The 22893-nt window shown below is 36.9% G+C and overlaps 2 protein-coding genes across 6 annotated transcripts in view; one reads left to right on the top strand and one right to left on the bottom strand.

Moving 5' to 3' along the window:
• The window catches only part of LOC127855585 (probable thiopurine S-methyltransferase), a 288200-nt gene that overhangs the window by 142919 nt on the left and 122388 nt on the right, over positions 1-22893 (top strand). The window contains exons 2-5 of one of the 5 annotated variants that reach the window (XM_052391322.1): positions 13395-13527; positions 15213-15305; positions 18615-18744; positions 19371-19426. The exons of the other annotated variants lie outside the window; for them this stretch is intronic. Coding sequence (XP_052247282.1) covers positions 13395-13527; positions 15213-15305; positions 18615-18744; positions 19371-19426 — 412 coding nt within the window. The remainder of the gene's footprint in view (positions 1-13394; positions 13528-15212; positions 15306-18614; positions 18745-19370; positions 19427-22893) is intronic. 5 annotated transcript variants of the gene reach the window in all.
• LOC127855579 (uncharacterized) overlaps positions 1-22893 on the bottom strand; it is a 142624-nt gene that overhangs the window by 101971 nt on the left and 17760 nt on the right. The gene's annotated exons all lie outside the window — the stretch shown is intronic.

Below are 22893 nucleotides of genomic sequence, written 5' to 3'. Positions count from 1 at the left end.
TTTTGTCACTTTCTGTTTCATTTATTAACTCATTATTAGACATTTTTTCAGGAATAACTTATATGACAGATATTTTATCGGCAGTTAAATGTCTGCCTTTGAATCAATTGAATCAATTTGATTTAGTAAGAAGTATGATTTGTTAACAAACACAATCATAGTCGTAGTTTTACATAGTTTTGCCACTGTCATGTTTTAAAAACGAACTTCGTTTGTATAATTGCATAATAATATTGTAAAAAGTGAAAAAAGATTTTCATTAAGAAGAGACTTCCTGTAAAATAAAAATACCATAAAAGCGGAAAGAGTCGTCAATGATAAGCGTGTGTGACATGCATTTAGTGCCGTTTTCCCAGAACGCGGCTGGTATGTACTAATGTCACCTTATCACCATGGCCACAGCAATGTCCGGAGTTCTTACATTGGTTTGTATTCAACTATTAGAAAGCAAAAAGGAAATCCATTTAAACTGTTTTGTCTTTTATTGCTACTTAACTTGAATTGTGATGTTATTAGTTTTTATTATCACTTTAATGTCTTCGGAATAATTAAGGACAAAGTGTGAAGTTTAGAGCTTTTTTATTCAGTCAATAAATACGAACACTTCTAAACGCTATATATCGATCCCATCCGTTTACGTGTTCAAGTCTCTTTGACTATGTTAACCCATTTATGCCTAGTGGACTCTCCGATCCTTCTAAATTGGAACAATTTATTTCCAACATTAGGGATGTCTAGTTTATTTATTTCTATATTTAGAATATTTTTTACAGAAATTCCTTTATGCAAAAAGCGCAGACCCTGATGAGACGCCGCATCATTCGGCGTCTCATCTGGGTCTACGCTGTTTGCCAATGCCCATTTTCTAGATGCTACGCATAAATGGGTTAAACGAAGCTGTTCCCTGCTCGGTTCCCATAAAATGATGTTATTTGTTATGTTCTTCAAAATTGACGGACGTCGTCCGTTTATGAAAACAAACGTTATCAAACAGTACTAGTTCGACATATTGACAACTGGCGCGTCAGTGATAATATTATAACGAGCACTCCGGGGCTGGATAGTGTTTGAATTTACGAAGTTGAGTAAGTCGTCTGTTAACATCTTACAACCGATATCCCGTCCGGTAATCCTTGTGACAGGTCCCGTAAGCCCAAATCCATCAACCATGTATATTGTCATTAAGGTTCGGTGTAGTTTTTCTGCTTCATCACGGTTACAACCTACTATAAGATGACCAGCGATTGCGAAGGGTTTACAAAACAAACACAGTTGATCTATAGCTGTTAAAATCCACCGCACTCTCAACTCAAGTACCCGAATGTGTCTACATTTTCTCTTTAATGAATGGTCTTCAACACTTAAAGGCATTAAAATGTTTGGTGAGGCCAATTCAAAGAATGAGCTCAAAAATCGTTATCGTTGTTAAACAATAATCATCAAGAGAACCCGATTCTCGTCGCATGTTTTAATCATTAAAAGATTTCCACCTCGTGTATAATTCAGATATGGATTTGATAATAAGAGCCCTGTTCTGAGAAAACTGGTCTTAATGCATGTGCGTAACGTGTCACCCCTGATTAGCCTGTGCAGTCCGCACAGGCTAATCAGGGACGACACTTTCCGCCTAAACTTGATTTTTGGTAAGGAGGGACTTCCTTGAAACTAAAAATACCGTAAAAGCGGAAAGTGTCGTCCCTGATTAGCCTGTGCGGACTGCACAGGCTAATCTGGGACGACACTTAACGCACATGCATTAGGCACAGTTTTCTCAGAACACGACTCAATTTAAGATCTCGTATCTTTTATCAACAATTTATCGGATGTTTTATTTAATTAACTGTTTTTATATGTACTTGTTTGCAATATTGTTTTTTAAAACGTCAGAGGGTCTTGTCAAACTATCTTTTAACTATCATGTTTTGGTGTTGTTGTTGTTTTTTTTCTGTGTTTTTTTTTGTATTTGTTTGTTTTTTAAACTAATATATACATTAATTCTATCAAATGATAGCAAATTAAAAATTTAAGAACATATGTAACGGACACGTTTGGAAAGCGACTTCAATCTGACTACCGATCATGGTGTGTTTTCTAATGTGCCATATTCATGTTTTTTCATTCAAAACTGTAATTAAAGACATACATGTTTGAACGATTGTATAATTGCTTGAAGATCCGTTCGTGTTTTGCAATAAGGACGACGCCTATTTTAATGCTTTAACTCGCTAATAAAATCGACTTTACTAGCCTAAAGTCCGGTATATTTCAAACAGACTGTGTAAAACGACACTAATTTGCAAATGTAAAATATGCATAGGCATTGGTTTTACGTGCTACAAATACTAATGTTAACCGTCTGTATTTTTATTGAAGATTATGACATAAAGGTTTTTGATTTTAATAGCGACTATCAACAAATGATCATCCGTTACAACAAGTATTCAACTATGTGGAGAAAACTGCGTTCTCACGATGACGAAGCGAAAATTTCCTCATTCTGTATCTGTCAGTTGGGAGTACAAGATAATTATATTCATATCATAACTCGGTAGTATGAGGAAACACTCTTGCGCTAGGAGAGGGGGGGGGGGGGGTGATAAACATCGGCAATATGATTAGAGCGTTATATTTGGTTGTTGTATTTCTTGGTTGGTTGAGTAGAATTAGCAGAAGTAGTAGTAGAAGCAAAAGAAGTTGAAGTAGTAGAAGTAGAAAAAGAAGATGAAGAAGAAGAAGAAGTAGTAGTAGTGGTAGTAGTAGTAGTAGTAGTTGAAGTAGTAGCAGTAGTAGCAGCAGTAGTAGTAGTAGTAGTAGTAGTAGTAGTAGTAGTAGTAGTAGTAGTAGTAGTAGTAGTAGTAGTAGTAGTAGTAGTAGCAGCAGCAGCAGCAGCAGCAGCAGCAGCAGCAGCAACAGCAGCAGCAGCAGCAGTAGCAGAAGCAGTAGCAGTAGAAGTAGTAGTAGTAGTAGTAGTAGTAGTAGTAGTAGTAGTAGTAGTAGTAGTAGTAGAAGAAGAAGAAGAAGAAGAAGAAGAAAAAAAAAGAAGAAGAAGAAGAAGAAGAAGAAGAAGAAGAAGAAGAGGAAAAAGAAGAAGACGAAGGAGAAGAAGAAGAAGAAGTAGAAGAGGAAGTAGTAGTTTTTGAGGTAGTAGTAGTAGTAGTTATAGTGACTAAATAACATGTAAGTAGAATTAAGGTCATTTATGAAGTTGCTGTTGCCCTAAAGCTAATAATGACAGCTGCGTCATCTACTGCTGCTTTTAATTATGATGCTGGAAAGATGAGAACAACTATCACTATTTCTTAAAATATTAGACAAGTTATTTTTATCAAACGCCCTTGTGGCACTTAGTGCAGGAGAAGTGGATGTTTTTAAGGCGTGTTTGTAGATTTATCAGAGTTATCATTTATTTGCTCAGTTCACGATTCGGTATCATTCATCAAAAAGGACACTCATACGGGGTTAATGATTTCCAATCTTCATTTCGTTCACACGCACCAATCGACGAAAAAGGTTAATCGACAGAGAAAGGTAGAGCGTGTTAAAGCAGAATATCAACGCGGAAATAAACTAAGAGTCGGCTAAATAATTTTTAATACCAAATCACTTCCGCTGTAGAAATTACATTAAATTACGGCCTTTAAAACGTGATTGAATTTAAAGTCCTAAAAGTTTGTACCTTGCACCTTGTTCTATTTAAAATATAATTAAAACCAACGCTTAGTATTAGGTAAGTATAATCGAAAGATTAACATGACTGTTTCAAAGTCAGTAATAAACGTTCATCTACCAACTTAGAGCCTAACGTCTCAAAAGACGAGTATGTCCATTGATTACTTTGTAAAAACTATGTTCATAATGTGTGCAAATATAGACTCATTGAAATATTAAAGGATTAGCCTCATGCAATGGAAAAGGTGCTTTGCGTATATACCCATTAAATGTGAAATTGTATTTGTTTTGCGCGTGTATTTTACTCAAATTCACACCGTCCATTATAAATTTATATAGATTAGCACTATTTTATCTAGTAGTGCGATAGTAGAAGTATTAGACGATTTTACCGATGTTTTCCTTATTACAAATAAACAAAGCTAGTACACGATTGTTACGTTTTATTTTCTTGATAAAAAGGTTGTTTTTTATAAATGACAATACAATTTAATACATGTACCTTTAAAATACAACAGAGGCATTCCCGATTCAATATCAGGTGAGAAACTTTGGTACACCTCAGTATGTCTTTTATTTATGCGAAATGAACATTTGTCTAAAAAATCATGAGAATACATGCAACACATACACTAAACATTAAAAAATATTATTAGAATTAGGGTCACCTAGTTAGAAAATCAAAAGCAAATTATAAGGGTTTAAACCGGTCGATTACCAGCCTCTATCCACGCTTATGCATTATCTATTCCAAAAAGTATTACGTGTAAATAAACATTAACCTCACATCATCGCCATTCAAAAAACAGTTAATAATTCAGCAAGTCGTTCGAAGCCATTGATCGATCTATCTAACAATGTTAAAGAGTTATGTTAATGTCAGCGCAATATTCGATGTGAATTATTATCCCCCGCCAGAGGCGGAGGGATATTGTTTTGGCGTTGTTCGTCCGTCCGTCCGGCTGTCCGTCCGTCCGTCCGTCCGGCACTTTTGTGTCCGGAGCCATATCTTGGAAGTGCTTTGGCGGATTTCATTGAAACTTCGTATGAGTATATATATGCATTAGAGGATGATGCATGCCAAATGGCATTGTACACCATCTGTTAAAAACAGAGTTATGGCCCTTTGTATCTTGAAAAATGCTTTTTACTATAGGCACTTTTGTGTCCGGAGCCAATTCTTGGAAGTGATTTGGCGGATTTCATTGAAACTTGGTATGAGTATATATATGCATAAGAGGATAATGCATGCCAAATGGCATTGTATTCCATCTGTTAAAAACAGAGTTATGGCCCTTTGTATCTTGAAAAAATGCTTTTTACTATAGGCACTTTTGTGTCCGGAGCCATATCTTGGAAGTGCTTTGGCGGATTTCATTGAAACTTCGTATGAGTATATATATGCATAAGAGGATGATGCACGTCATATGGCATTGTATACCATCTGTTTAAAACAGAGTAATGGCCCTTTGTATCTTGAAAAAATGCTTTTTACTTTAGGCACTTTTGTGTCCGATGCCATATCTTGGAAGTGCTTTGGCAGATTTCATTGAAACTTTGTACGAGTATATATCCCCCGCCAGAGGCGGAGGGATATTGTTTTGGCGTTGTCCGGCTGTCCGTCCGGCTGTCCGTCTGTCCGTCACTTTTGTGTCCGGAGCCATATCTTGGAAGTGCTTTTGCGGATTTCATTGAAACTTGGTATGAGTATATATATTGATAATATGATGATGCACGCCAAATGGCCTTGTACACCATCTGATAATAACAGAGTTATGGCCCTTTGTATCTTCAAAAAAATGCTTTTTTAGTGTCAAATATAACACATTTGTGTCCAGAGGTATATAGGCGGGGAATATTAATTCAACGAATTTGCTTGTTTTTATCACATTGTAAGGATTTCCAACAACATGAATACTCATGCATGTTCCTATTATGTACGTTGCATCTGACAGTGGTACGAAGTTTGTAAATTATACACAGCGTCCTAATTTTATTACAGAAGCGTCCTTTTTTGCTTAACCCATTTATGCCTAGTGGACTCCCCCATCCTTGTTAATTGGATCAATTTATTTCCCAAATTAGGGTTGTCTAGTATATTTTTTTCTGTAGTTAGAATATTTCTTACAGAAATTCTCTCATCTTGGTCTACGCTGTTTGCCAAGGCCTTTCTTTCTAGACGCTAGGCATAAATGGGTAAATAAACGTTTCTTTTTATTTTTTTATAGTTTTGTGCTACATACATTGAATATTGAAAGAATGCATAAAAAAATATGTTGCATATACACACGTCTGATAGTTACAATGTTATTATATATAATAATAGTAAATGATATACAGGCAACATTCAAAAGTATTCACGCGTTGAATACCGATTATTTCGAAACTATCAAATCTTTTTTTTCATGCTAATGGTCAAAACGAGATTGCTGAGGAAGCCCGCAAAAATATACCATTAATTTTACAGTTTTCCCCAACAGAAGCAATGTCAAAATGGCTATTGCAGCATAAATAAAACCAGAACTCGCAGTCTGTTCAGGTTTTTTGCTGTTTGCTGCACATCAATTTCTTAAAGTTGAAATGAAGCCTTAAACACTTGATTGTAGTAAAGAATATTTATATAATTTATTTAGATTTTCTATGGGACTACAAACCATTAAAGTGCTTTCATAAGGGGTAAAGGGTAAAAGGGACCGTCAACCGCGATTGACGAATAAATTGTAACGTGCAAGGTGACTTTAACAAGACTGAAATTCACGCTGTCTAAGGATATATAATATTTTCGCCTGGCTGCTTTACCAGTGTGATTAGAAACAAAGGATTTGGAACAATGATTGGTGCATACAATAAATCCGAGTAGTAATCAACAAAACCGGGTCAATATAACAAACTAATCAATAAGAACAACGGACGAGCCTGGTCTTAGACTATGGATGGGCCTAGTCTGAAACTATGGATGAGCCTGGTCTGGGACAATGGATGAAACTGGCATAAAACTATGGATGAAACTAGTCTGAAACTATGGATGAAACTGGTCTGAAACAATGGATGAACCTTGTTTGAGACTACGGATGATACAAGTCTAAAACTATGGATGAGACTGGTTTGAAACTATGGATGAGACTCGTCTGAAACTATGGATGAAACTGGTCTGAGACTATTTATGAGCCTACACGAAACTATTCTACAAAATGTGTGAAAACTAATTTACTTCAGCCTTATGAAACAGCAATGAGATACTATTCAACAATATTCAATTCTCATTAGTGAGTTACCCATTATAGTCATGCAGTAAAAAGTGATATTGTAAGGCATTACTGCAAATTGTATTATTAATTTCAGAATAAAAATATATGTATTACCCAAATTGAAAATGCTAGCGTCCGATCTATTTTATCCGAATAGCGGTGAGAGAACGATGCCGTATAAAGCAATGGTTCTACTCTACTATCATTATTAACCAACTGATCGAAGGCAGGCAAATTCGCTACATTACCCACGCCTCCGGTTTCATGCGTCCCGTGCATGATTTTAAAATAACCGAACATTGATTGATGAAAACTTTTAATCTTTTAAACTATATGTGCTACCTGCACATGGTTATACATGAAACTATACAAGATGCAATATCGAGACCATAAACAACATCAAAAACAAAACAAACAACAACATCGAAACAAATCAGACGAAACAATTACAGAACTATTAAATGTTTTCCCACCGCGATACAAACTTGACTTTCAATACATACGTCTAACAAACAAAAAAAACACAAACAAAAAAACCAAAAAAAACACAATAAAACAACACAATCCTCTTAGTAAGGGTTCAACATTGTCATAGTATAATTAGGGGCTCGTATCCCTCTGAATGCACGAAGTTTAAAGATCAAATCACTCCATATCGAATTCAAACCTAACACGTCCATTATCGCCGAGCACAATCCGCAAGCTAGACGGGCAGATGTTTCTGGCCCGCAGGTACTGGCCAATATTGAAACTGTTGGTGCCAGTCGCCATGTCCCTCCTCACAAGCACCGAGTTTGTGAATACGTCCTCCCCATCCTCTTTAACCGTAACGCTATGCCTCTTACTTAACTCAGTCATGTCCTGTTTGATGATTATCTCACACTTCTTCTTCAAACTTTCATTGTTAACAGTTTCTATCCTTTTTTTGATTCCTGGTGGCAATGGTGACGTGGCCTTTCTCGTCGTAGGCGCTGCTTCTAATCCATCTTCGTCAATCACTGTGCGCGGTAACGGCATTGACGTTTTCAGGACCGCATAAGCATTCTCATCCAACTCCTTCAACGCAACTTCCTTACTTCCAACACTCATGTTTTGATCATTTGCATCAAACCGTTCCTCATTCTCCACAGTGAAATCCAATTCAACACATGGATCCTCTCCAATACTGCAGGTACTCATTGCATCCTCCGACTTCTTCTTATTGGCCTTCTTATCGATGCCGTGCTGAATCTTAAGGTGTTTTTGCAAATAATCATGCTTCTTAAACACCTAATCACACAACCCACAGATCACATTCTCCTTAGTCATGGCGCACTTGACCATACCAACGGTATTTATACGTCCTGATAGTCCGCACTGACGACAGGGAATTCTACTTAAACCATCGGCGTTTCGATGCTTTTGTCCGGGACGATGCTTGACGTCCCCAATACAATGCATGTCAATTTCGTTTTTACCTAATACCAGCAAATCCTGATTCACATCTATCATAGCTTGGTGATTTTTCATGAAATCGATACCCAAAACAAGGTCGACGTCTAGCTTAGCAATCACAACTCTAATGGGATAAAACTTCCCTGCAAATCCAATTGCGATCTCTGTACTCCCTGTAACTGTCAAGTTATTCCCACTTGCACTAATGAGTGCTGTTTCAAAACTCGACAGCTGATGCTTATCCCTAATAAGATCCCAAAGATCGCATGATATCAAAGTGAGTGTGGCGCCAGTGTCTACCAAACACTCAACATTTCGACAGGCAACCTGTCCCGTCGCATACATTCCTGCTGAACTAATCATGCTAGTTTTTCTGACGTTGAATGGCATATCGTTGTGTTTGGGATTATTAAAGCCTCTTTTTTGGGGACAATCTCTCTTAAAATGTTTGTCTGATCCACAAATAAAACATTTCCGATTAGCGATAGGCGGGGTCTGTCTGCTAGAATTTGAATAGGTTTGGATGTGCTGAGACGGTTGCCTATATCCTTGTCTTTTATCCGAGAAAACATTTTTCGGACGTTTGCTCATCTCATCTATAGTAATCTGCAAACCTTTTATTGTGTTTCGCATTACGTCCATCTCGTTCGTACTGGAGTGAGGTTGAGTTACAGTAAGTCTCACCATGCCTTGCTGACGACGTTCATCCCTGTAGAACGACTCAAGTTCGACGACATGTCGTACAGCATCATTGAGATCTACAGGTCTGGATTGCTCAATTTTCAGGCGCATTTCTGAGTTTACTAGTGCGTCTACAAACTGTTTCATTGCGAGCGTCTCCTTCACATCTTGCGGCGCTTTTGGATAGGCCAGAATGGTAAGTCTGCGAATGTCCTGACCAAGTTCCGCCATTGTTTCTGTCGCTCGCTGCTGCCGTTCTGTTTCTGTCGCTCGCTGCTGCCGTTCTTTGAGCTGCACTCTATACAACTCAGTTTGATTAGGCGGAGCAAATCTCTCTTCAAGCGCTCGCACCAAGTCTTCATACGTTGCATCCTTAGATGCTAAGTTTCCATACACTCCCTGTGCCTGTCCCCTGAGAGACACAGATAGATACATTGCTTTCTGGTTACTGTCCCAACCGTTGAGCTTTGCACAGGCTTCAAAATGCGCCTTGTAGTCGGCCCATGATCCAACCCCATCGTATGTGGCTGGCTTAACCTTCATCCCATGCTTCGAAGTTGTTGGGGGCTCGTCCCTTGATGTTGGACCGGCTGGTTCCCTGTCCAAAATATGTGATTCAGGTTTCCGCTTGGTAACAAATCTATCAAGTCTGTTGTCTTTTATCTGTTCAGTTTGACAGGCAATGTCCATCCTAGATGCTCCATTGACTGGCGTCTTGGGCAGTAACCTCCTTGGTTTTGGAGAAGAACCGAGCATTGATGATATTTTCTTCTCAGACTTTATACCGTCCCTTAATGAGTAAACTTCCGATCTGCCAAGTTCTATATCTGTTCTGAATGGCGTCGATGCCAACATTTCGAGTCTCATGCTGGTTTCATCAATCTCATGCTGCATCCTTTTTATCTCATTTTCTAGCTGCAAGTTATGCAGCTCTCGTCTTAGCATGCTATTTTCAAGCTCTAAATCTCTGTTCCGACTAATGTCCATGATCGGGTCGTTAATAAGCGAATGTCCAATGACGTTCTAATGTGCCCCACGTTGGGCGCCAAATTTTGTAACGTGCAAGGTGACTTTAACAAGACTGAAATTCACTCTGTCCAAGGATATATAATATTTCCGCCTGGCTGCTTTACCAGTGTGATTAGAAACAAAGGATTTGGAACAATGATTGGTGCATACAATAAATCACAGTAGAAATCAACAAAACCGGGTCAATATAACAAACTAATACATAAAAACAACGGACGAGCCTGATCTTAGACTATGGATGGGCCTAGTCTGAAACTATCGATGAGCCTGGTCTGGGACAATGGATGAAACTGGTTTAAAAGTATGGATGAAACTAGTCTGAAACTATGGATGAAACTGGTCTAAAACTATGTATGAACCTGGTTTGCGACTACGGATGATACTAGTCTAAAACTATGGATGAGACTGGTTTGAAACTATGGATGAGCCTAGTCTGAAACCATGGATGAAACTGGTCTGAGACTATTTATGAGCCTAGTCTGATACAATGGATGAGACTGATTTGAAACTATGGATGAGACTAGTCTGAAACTATGGATGAAACTGATCTGAGACTATTTGCGTAGACGAACGTCAAAGCTTAAACTGTAAGCGTTAGATATAGACTGTCGCTTTTCCACCTAGGTTTACTCAGCAGACAAGCCCTTGCTAACAACTATTTCTGTCACTTTTCCGACCACAATGTGAAATTACTCAGTAGACAGAAAGCTACAGTTATTTACCTAATAATATTCGATGTGTACGCCTTGAGAACCAACGTCGAAATCCTCCTAATGCAGAGAAGCCACTGCCTATATACAGACAAGTCACGTGATAACCTAGACGAAACTATTCTACAAAATGGGTGAAAACTAATTTACATCAGCCTTATGAAACAGCAATGAGATACTATTCAAAAATATTCAATTCTCATAAGTGAGTTACCCATTATAGTCATGCAGTAAAAAGTGATATTGTAAGGCATTACTGCAAATTGTATTATTAATTTCAGAATAAAAATATATGTATTACCCAAATTGAAAATGCTAGCGTCCGATCTATTTTATCCGAATAGCGGTAAGAGAACGATGCCGTTTAAAGCAATGGTTACACTCTACTATAATTATTAACAAACTGATCGAAGGCAGGCAAATTCGCTACAAAAGTTCTAAAATACTGTATGTTTTACAATTATTAGTTTACATTGATTAAAATATCACGACTGGTATAATACATACATTACATATATTAGTGTTCGTGTGTCGTATGAATATATATCGTTGCAGGAAATTAACATTATCCGTAAAACAAAATTGTGTCTTTGTGACGTATGAACGAATCTGCACTAAAACAAAATTTAGATTCACATCGTATATGCATGATATACGTGCTGCCGAATTCAACTGTACAGACATTTTCGAATTCAGAATTAAATATCTGGCTTATTTCGCATTTTTTGACACATGTTCTTCTGAACTTTTATTTTAATTTATATTGAAATATATGTATAATAAGTTTTTTTACATATTTTATATGAATTCATAAATATTTCACAAAATCGTATAATCTCGCTTTACGTCTAAGAATAAGCTAGTGAATATGGGCATTGATAGCATCGTTCGGTATATGCAGATTCTAATTGGAAGTATTGAAATTCTTTTAAATGTCGTATTCCCATAAACGCGGCGACAAAATGATACTATCAGTGTTGAAAATGGCAATTTATAGCGAAACATAATAACAAAGTTTCATGTTGACGCTTGCTGCACAAAACATAAACGTGATCATAAATTTTCAACATTAAAAATGTCTATAAATATATTTGAAATATCAGTGACATTTCGAAAAAGAAGATGAAATAATAAATTGAATATCTTAAATGTCGATGTATTATGTCAATATGAAATCTAAGTTAGTATCATAGTGACAATGCACAAATAAAATGCGCTGTCATAAATATGTTCCGCGTCTATGACTTTGAAAATATTATTCCGATTTAATCCTTAACACTGCGTAGGTCTTTTTCATACGGGCTAATGAGGGTGAAATGTTTACTCCGCCTTTAAAAACTGTGATTCTTTTTATTTTAAGTGTTTGAAGTTATAAAAATTCTCTGAATGTGAAGCCCACATGCGAATTCAATTCAAAAGGTTTTCTATTCAATTTAAAGTTAACACTCTGCAAATATTATTAAATATTTTTGTCAATGTCATAATACTTAAATGCATGGTGTGCGTGTCGGACACAGAACTTTGGGATATATTGGGTCTGATTTTTGTTTCAAATGAACACATTTCGTCCTGGTTTTCGTCCAGGGTTATGTATTTAGATGGGACAAGCATTGAGTATTTTTAAAACTTTGATTAGCTTTTTTTGGGAGGGGGGTGGGGGGCACGAAAACGGTTTGTGTACTTAAAAACTAAAAATTGTGCGTATGTTAGATATATTAATCAATAAAATACAGAGGTAATTAATTATTATCAAGTAACTTAAGCTTGAAGTATATTTTACTTAAAAAAAGCCAGTGCCTTTTTAATCCAGATGCCTTATCGATTTCTTATGATAATTTTGGTGATGATAAAATTATTGATTAAACAAAAAATAAAAGTGAAGGGAACTAGTTTTTACAAGGAATTTTTAAAGAATTTTGTAGAACACACTGTTTTAGGTGTCAAATATTTAAATTGTAAACCATTTATTTATTTATTTTATTTTATTTTATTATTTTTTTTTGGGGGGGGGGGCGGTTAAGGGGACCGCAAAAAACTGATTAAATTGCATGTCGATGTGGATGCCGCTCGAAATAGTATTCTGTTGTTGTTTTTTTAAGAAAACAAAGTATGATACAAGAAATAAAACAGTTGTGCATGTTATTGGAGGAATCTAGGCATCCTTCTGTCCTCGTTGAAATTTTTAACGCACGGGATTTCAAGCAAGACTGATAATGACATTACATAAAATTAATTGTGGAAACAGACAACATTTGAGTCTTGTCCGGATTCAGTTATCAATGTGAATGTAAGTATGGCCATTCGCATATTATGAAAAGGAACGGTCCGGTGTTATAGTAAGTCTGGAGTTCGTGTAGCGACATCGGAGATACCGAAGTCAATGCCCACCCAGGGAACGTTCGAAGACTTTTGTTTGCCAGGAAACGTTATCGATAGTGTGTTCATATTATTTAGACCTTAAGTGCAATCGAGTTAAAATATATAGGCCATAAATAATGGTATGGTGCGGTAGGGTTCAGTACAATACGGTCCGGTACAGCACAATAAGGTATGAAATGGTTACGTCTTGTGTAGTACAAACTAGACATTATTTTATATAAGACTGTGTTTACTTTTTCTTCAGACGGCGTCGGTGCCCCCAACCGAAAGTTGAACCAATTCGGCGACTATGAGGACGTCACGAACATGTCGGTGGACGACTGGGACTATCGCTGGTCCCTTAACCAGACTAAGTTTCACATGCCCAAAGTGCATCCGTACGTAACCCTGGTGTTTTTGTTGTAATTACGTGTAACACTTTTTATGGTTATCGCCTTGACAACGTGACAAAGTGTGTTTATCGGGAACATCATTAAATGATCTTCAACGTTCTTATTTAAAATGCTATCATATCCAAACAATATTCGATGTAGTAAGTGTGCTTTTAATTACCTGTCTGATTGCGCATGCATATCGCGCATACATATGGCCTTACGCATGTACTGGTATATCGCGCATACATACGACATAACGCATGTATATCGCGCATACATATTGCATTGCGCATGCATATCGCGTATACATATGGCATTGCGCATGTATATCGCGCATACATATGGCATTACGCATGTATATCGCGCATACATATGGCATTGCGCATCCATATCGCGTATACATATGGCATTGCGCATGTATATCGCGCATACATATGGCATTATGCATGTATATCGCGCATACATATGGTATTGCGCATGCATATCGCGTATACATATGGCATTACGCATGTACTAGTATATCGCGCATACATACGGCATTACGCATGTATATCGCGCATACATATGGCATTGCGCATGCATATCGCGTATACATATGGCATTACGCATGTATATCGCGCATACATATGGCATTACGCATTTATGTCGCGCATACATATGGCATTGCACATGCATATCTCGTATACATATGGCATTGCGCATGTATATGGAGCATACATATGGCATTACGCATGTATATCGCGCATATATATGGCATTGCGCATGTATATATAGAGCAAACATATGGCATTGCGCATGCATATCGCGTATACATATGGCATTGCGCATGTATATAGAGCTAGCATATGGCTTGACGCATGCATATCGCGCATACATATGGCATTACGCATGTATATCGAGCATATATATGGCATTGTGCATGTACATAGAGCAAACATATGGCATTGCGCATGCACATCGCGCATACATATGGCATTACGCATGCATATCGCGCATACATATGGCATTGCGCATGCATATCGCGTATACATATGGCATTGCACATGAATATAGAGCATACCTATGGCATTGCGCATGCTTCTGACACAAATCTGACAAGAAATACCGAATAAGGCGAATTAAATAATGAGCTAGTAGATTTTCAGGGTGAATGCAATGGCTTTGAAATTACCTGCGTTTGACCAATCTGAACAGGTCTATGTCCATGTCGTAAACGCACAATGCTGTCCGATAGCATATTAACATGCACTATAAATGTTTTGTGCAAATATACAATGTATATTGAAAGTTGTTCAAATAAACGTGGACCGATGCACATAAAAAACAATAAGCTTATCTATGTTCCTTTTTGTGTTTACTAACTGTTTGTAAAACTGTCCTTCAACAGTTGTTTTTGTTGCAATTACTTGACTGAGAATGTTTGTGCAAAGATGCATGGTTGGAAAAATATACGAATATGTAACATACAACGAAATAAGAGGACGATAATAATCATATAATAATTGTTTTGTTTCTTCTTCTTTTGGTTCTGGCAATTGTGATAGGGATTGTAATGATGAGAAACATTTTGTTGATAATGTCATTTCTTGAATATTGATATGAATATTGTAATTATGATGATGGTGGTCTTGGTTACGACGATGGCGATGATGATGATGCGTTTTGTTGTGTATGTTGTTTTTTTTCAGAATGCTCCAGAAGTATATAGACAAGCTTCTTAACGGGAAGAACCGACAGACTGTGTTCGTCGCTCTTTGTGGAAAGACGCTAGACATGAAATGGTAAGACTTTTAAGAACTTATTCACAAAAATGTACGTCAAACCGTGCCATTAAAGAAGTCGTCAAATCATGCACTTTGCCGCGATGGATCAGATATGTCGTGTGACTCGTATCGTGTTTGGTACCGTCTATGGGGAAACACACGTACATTAACTGTAAGGAAAAACCTCTGTTCGAAATTCATGAACAAACAATAGTGTCCTGTTTATGAAAGACTTGTTGACAATGAAATGAATATAATTACATAAGTTATATAAGCGAAGTGGTAAGTGCTCACTAATTAGTTGTTTTACTGCTTTAAAAATGTATTTAATTTTTTCGCACGATGTACAATTGGACGGGTTCCAGGTTCCGCATTATTTTTGTCTTTGAGTCTTGTTTTTAGAAAACTGGGCTTAATGCATGTGTGTAAAGTGTCGTCCCAGATTAGCCTGTGCAGTCCGCACAGGCTAATAAGGGACGACACATTCCGCATAAATTTGATTTTTGCTGAGAAGAGACTTCATTTAAACGGAAAATGTCATAAAAGCGAAAGGTGTCGTCCCTGATGAGCCTGTGCCGACTGCACAGGCTAATCTGGGACGACACTTTACGCACAGGCATTATGCCCAGTTTTCTAAGAACACGACTCATTAAATGAAAATCACAAGTTCTATTACGAAAACGTTTATCACAGTCATGTTATTTTTGCACTGTCATCGTCTTACTACACTGGGGCATTTGAAATAGTATTTTAAACACTTCGTTAAATGCACGCGCTAGAGAAGACAAGTTGACTTACTCCCTTAATTGCGAGCGAATCCCGGCTGTACTACTCGCCACTGCCTTTTAATGCACTAATAAATAAGCTATTGTACAGAGCCGCGCTAAATTTCAAAAGGTTTTCGTTAAACACGTCGCATAGTGGGTCTAAATTCTAATCCCCCCTAAATCGGCCATATATTTGTATAGAATCTGTCTTGTTTATTTTCGTTTATCTGCAGGCAAGTGATATTCATAAATAAATACAACATGGGCGCTGTTTGCTCCTCACTGCCGCTAGCACAAGGGGTAAAACCGTGGTCCGAAATTCATAATGTAAACCCATTTTGATAATTATACGTTGCATTGCTTTGACTTATATCGCCGAAACATTGTAACGCTAATGTCGCAACGTGGCATTGACGCTCCACAAATTGCTCAAAGTTGACTTTTTTCCCTGTCGTTCAGCCTTCTTGTGCCATGTGCTGGCATAAAGACGCCAAGCTATGAAAAAAGGTGCTTTCGTTGATATTTCGCTGACGTGTGCATCATTTCATCTACTCGCATCCATGGGGTACAAGTAGACAAGCTCGTTATTTAATGCGAAGTGCAATTCTAAATTTCCAACAAAATCGAAATACTGCTGCAGTCTTTCACAAGATGCATATACGCATTGATACGAACATATGATATATACGCATTGATACGAACAGCAAACTATCAACACATTACGAAATTCGATGTACATTGTATAAACATACCACATTTTATTTCTAATAAAATAGCGCATATTGAGTGTTATCTGTTTGGTAGTCCGAACCTGACGAATACCGGAATATTAACAGGACATTAACATCATAACCAATGCATTAACAATGTAAGAAGAACGGCATACTTATTTATCTTAGTTTATAATGAAAATACTTTCATTCAATACATGTACATGAGTATGTCGTGACTCAGAACGTTTGATTAGCGTTTTGAGATGACAAAAAACTGTCAATTTACTTGTACATAAATATAAGCCGCGTTCTGAGAAAACTGGGCTTAATGCATGTGCGCATAGGCAAATCAGGGATTAAAGGAAGTATCTTCACAAATCCAATTTAGGCGAAAAGTATCGTCCCTGACTAGCCTGTGCGGACTGCACAGGCAAATCTGGGACGCAGCTGTACGCAAATGAATTATGCACAGTTTTCTCAGAACAATGCTCATATGAAAAAGGATAGATATATCTTCTCGTGCATATGCGTCTCTTAGTTTGAAAACTGACTCAATAAGTGTTGTCCGACTTCCTTTTTCTTCTTAAATTGTTTGTACAAAGAGACAGGGCTTCACGGATTGAACTCCGAGAGTTTGGAGTCTTAAATTATAAATTATAATACAATTCAATTGGAATTAAATTCATATTAATGACATGAAAGTCAGAATTTAATATAGTTTAGTCTGATAGCGTTTTCAATTACTGCTATTTACATAGAGAATAATAGGTTAGTGTTGATTACAGATCAGGTTTATCGTGCGAGGCTTAGAAAACAAAAAGCACGAGCCTTGGCGAGTGCTTTTTCGTTTTCGTGCCGAGCATGATAAACCTGATCTAAAATCAACACTAATCTATTATTCTATTTATCACACTTTTTATTTTGTAAACCTTAATACTTAAATGGGATACATAAGTGTTACTTAGCCTTATTAATGCAACCTGCATATCCTTGGACATGTTTAATGGGTTTCTTTGTCTAGTGTTAACACACTGGCGCCGGAACTAAAACGTCGTAGGTTGAATTCCCCGATCAATCTTAGCTTACTGACTCGCGTTAACCTTGGTTAACCCATTTATGCCTAGCGTCTAGAAAAAAAGACCTTGGCAAACAGCGTAGACCCAGATGAGACGCCGCATGATGCGGCGTGTCATCAGGGTTTACTTTGTTTGCTTAAAGGAATTTCTGTAAAAAATATTCTTAAAATAGAAATACACATGTAAATATACAAGACATCCCTAATTTTGGAAATAAATTGATCCAATTTAGAAGGTTGGTAGAGTCCACTAGGCATAACTGGGTTAACAAGTCTACTGGGGTGGTGTATGAAAAATCTCGAGAAATCCAGGATCAATCGTTAAAAAACAACACACGGAAGTGTTCGCATTTCGGTGGCGTATATGGCATGTTTGGTTCAACAACATCCACAGAGAATAGAATCTTTAATATACTGGGGGAGCCCAACCTGTGACCTGTGTCCATGACTTTCACAACACTGTGTACTCTATCAGCTACGTGTACATGTATTTCTAACATTTTGAATGCATAAAATGCACGCATTTTCATGACGTTATTGAAATTCTTTTCGTGGCGTAACTTTATTTTTACTTAATTTATTCGTTTAATGTTTAAATTGTGGGTTAAATGCAAAATACTAAATAAATGTACATTAATCATCACATATCCTTATTATGTCCACATGGGTCGTTCCTCGACAAATAAGTGACGTCACTTATTATTATGAGTAAGTTTAAGTAAGTTTAAGTTTATGGTCTATTAAAATCAATCGCCCTGTTTCCGCCTGACAGGTTACTGGATCAAGGTCACGAGGTGGTAGGTAATGACTGTGTGGACAGCGCGTGCCGCCAGTTCTTTGAGGAGAACAACATCCCGTACACCTCTCATCCGCTAGATGGCGTGGATGGGGCGCTCTATACCGTACGTCATACACCACAGTCATGCGTACACGATGCGCGCTGATGTTTCTATTAACATATATATATATGATACACACGGTAATACAATCCCAGTCCAATTTGTAAATGCATAAAGGAAACCAACGTTCAAAGCTCAATCACGAAAAAGTATCTTCAGTTACAAAAATATCAGCTATAGATGTTGGAGTAATATAATTGTTTTAACTTTTGTTTTATCATTGGTTTGTGAGACAAGAAAACATGTGACGCCCTAATGCACGGCGATGAAAATACGATAGAATACTCATTACCGTCGTGGATTGTATTGCTACACATGAGAACTTCGTACTGGCCAATATGTTCCGATAAACTGGCGTTTTTGTGAAGAATAGTTTATAACATGTTTAGACACCATGTTTTAATGCCACCGATATTATATGTATTATCCCGTTTAAAAAACGTATGTCCGCAAACGATCATTTTATAATATATGTCCATAAATATTGATTAAACGTGATTCACCAATTGTGTAATTTAACAAAAATTGAGATAAAATATTGAATAGTTTGAAATGATTCTTTGAACAGTCAATTGCAAATTAACTTCTTAATATTTACCAAATTTAAACACGGTGAATATTGTTTGCAGGCAACAGATGGTTCATCTATCAAGCTTTACAGATGCGATTGTTTTGAGCTACCAAAGTAAGTAGGGCGTACGACGCCAAGCTTCATTGGTACGCCTTCCTTTAAACGTCAGTGGCGTCTTTTAATGCAGTTAAATTTCGTTCAATTTGTTTAAACGGGAAGTGTCGTCCCAGATTAGCCTGTGCAGTCTGCACACTTTACGCACATGCATTAAACCCCCTTTTCACAGAGCACGGCTCAATTCATTTCATCAGGTACATGGTTATAATGAAAAGTATGTGTTTCAAAATAATTGTTCCCGATTATGTTTCTTCTATTTAATAAAGTAAATGTTATTTGACTTCATTCGGTCATTTTAATTTATAACAACCCATGTGTATTTTCTAAAAAGGTACATACGCTATCCTCGTTGAAAGCCACTAATTTTGGCTACTTGTGGAGCTTCTTGTATTTAAATACAATTTGTATTTTGTTAATGTGTTTCTATCTCGTAAAAAAACGTAATTATAAATGGTGTTGTACCATGTATTTAGATAGCAAAGTTCATATTTTTGACAGTGCTAAGTTTTGAAATTGTCGATGTGATTTTTAAGGACATTTAATTGATTGGTAGATATATAATTATATATATTTTTTGTATCTATTAAGGTGCCTTTCAGCGTTAATATCCGTTATCGGTACATTTGTGGAAAGACGCTTTCATATGAAATAGTCTAACCAGGATATCATTAAAACAAATGCAATTAAATATCAGTTAATGCGCCAAATGAGCTATACAGCTATCAATCTTAAATTAAATCAATTTCTTACATCCGTATTTCACTTCGAACGCCTATTGCTGATTGTTGCCGCTTTTACGTGACGTCACAACTGACCACATAAAACGATGTGAGACTTTCGGGTGCGGTAGTGTTACGCACTGATCCGGGTTCGCCGCTTTGTTATAACAATTAACCCATTTGAGCCTAGTGGACTCTCCCATCCTTCTAAATTGGATCAATTTATTTCCGATATCTAGTATATTTATTTCTATATTTAGAATATTTCTTTCAGAAATTCCTTTAAGCAAACATCGTAGACCCTGATACGACGCCGCATCATGATGCGACGTCTCATCAGGGTCTACGCTGTTTGCTAATGCCTTTTTTCTAGTCGCTAGGCATAAATGGGTATACGAATATAAACAGCCGAAAATTAGATTTTTGTAGTTAAAGGCTTGCACTGAGCAATGCGTTGTACTATTGGCTCTGACTAGGCTATATGGGTGTACAGTGAATTACGAAGCTTATGTTTCGAGCATCGATAATTAACAAGCTTGCCGTTTTACATTATGCGCCCAACCGCGTAGACTAGTTCAAGTTTTTGAGTAGTTACACATTGGTTATGTGTATAAGAGAACTGTTTTGAAATAAACGTACGCATTGCATAGAAAGTGTCGCCCCTTAAAAAGCCTCCTTTACAAATGAATAGGACACCATTCGGCTTTAACGGAAGACATGCAACGTCTAAATGCAAGTTTGCTTTGGACATCTTACCATGTCTCATTAGGTTACATACCAAACAAACATTGTAGACAATGTGCATATTCATTTATGTGCCGAAAACAACGGAGTATATATGGCAAACAATACAAGCTTAGCTCAGCGAGTGAATGGCTGACCGCATTATCAACTAAATATTTATCAGGCTCCGTTATTGGTCTGCCGTATTGATTCATTCAGATGTTCCGGTTGAACTTAAATGCAATAATATGTTTTGACGTATGTTTGAGACGGTATTCGCAATAATTAACCATACTCGCCCATATAAATTTAACATCCGCGTTTTAATTGTCTATACGCGGACAAAGACTCGAAAAAGGCCTGACTAAAATGTTTGTTGAACTTTACAACAAACTGTTAAGCAAATAAAAAGTATGATATCAAAGGTTAAATTAATTGGAATCACGCATGACACATCCAATGTATTGAAATGAAAATGCGAATAAAAGTAGAACGGTATGTAATTTTGAAAAACAGCTGTTTTTCATTCCTTTAGCACTTCTCTAAAAAGTGTCTGGTGAATTATTTCTGAATTATTTGTTTTCAAATTTCAAATAAAACAACAACATTTTTAATAATTAGTACATGTATGTTATTTATTCAAGACACATGGAAAAGTCTTAAACATTTTACTTCTACTTGTTATGAAAACGATGCATGATGCGGCGTCTTATCAGGGTCTGTGCCGAAAGTAGGTATGAGCACATAGTCGTAAGAGCACTTGAATACGTGAGTTCGCCCATGAATACATGGTAAGGTTAACTAAATCTCCGCGATATGACCTAATATGTGTTTAAAACAGCAAACAATATCCAACAAACGAATGAGTTATCAATCATAGTATGTGCACTGATGTGGTTCTGTAATTTCTGTTTGACAAGTTTATTAAATATTCAAAATGAGAAAGCACGCATAAGAGCGAGTTTCACAGATGCCATTCGGCTATTATGATGTTTATATACCATAGTCGCTACAACGTTTACAAATGGCATGTTCAAAATAATTCGTTTTCTTTATTTACACTCATGATCGCGTTGAAAGTTTTTTATACACGTTTTAATTCGCAATTTATTTACTGAATCACGACAAATGTCAAATACAATACAGAAAATGCATAGTTGTTTCATTGATCTATAAACATATTATAAATTGAATATAACTGATTTAAAATTAACGTTTTCAAACTATTATTAAATCTTTTTCCCAGATTATGCTGTCCTATTTATAGCTGAGCTTCCTATACCTTTATCAATGATAATCAGCGAGGTACGCCGTCGAGCTATCTCAATCGGACTTACTCGGTCTTTTACATAGGTCGCCATTGTGAAGAATTTGTTCATAGTATGATTACTTTGACGAGCTGCTTTGCAGCATCGTCAATAAAAAGCCTGAAAGTCTGTCAGTTTTTATTTTAGTTCAACGATACTTTACCCTTTTTTATAAACTTGTCAATTTTGCCGTTATAGATTTAATCATACTCTGTGAAGTGTAAAACAATGCCAACATTATTTTAAACGAGAGATATCAACAGATTTCTGAAAAGATACAACATCGGGATCTCTAATAGCTGAATAAATAATCCGGTGTACTCTACGGTGGAAATGATATCTGGTATCAAATTAACAGTCATCGCAGCCATTACACGAATTATAAAAATGATAAAAGTGTCAATAATTATTTGTCCGATTTAAATGGGTGTGACCCCACAGCTTCCACACCAACCCTGGTGAAAACATACACCACATTCTTTAAACACCTTCCCAGTCACTCACACAACCCAACCAACACCCGCAAAAACACATCACCCTATTGCACCGAACACCCCAGCCATGCCTACCAGAGATCCCGAACCCAGACTCACTCTTAAACGCATGTTATCATAAGGTTAAACACTGGTCCGAGACCTTCTGGCAGCAGTTTGCTTATACACCATACCAATATTTTTATATAAATGACTAACACATCTAAAACATAACTGTGTTT

The sequence above is a fragment of the Dreissena polymorpha genome, chromosome 13, assembly GCF_020536995.1.
Source record: "Dreissena polymorpha isolate Duluth1 chromosome 13, UMN_Dpol_1.0, whole genome shotgun sequence".
Classification (NCBI taxonomy): Eukaryota; Metazoa; Mollusca; class Bivalvia; order Myida; family Dreissenidae; genus Dreissena; species Dreissena polymorpha.
Note: the sequence above shows the minus strand (reverse complement) of the source record. Positions and strands in the feature narration are given on the sequence as shown.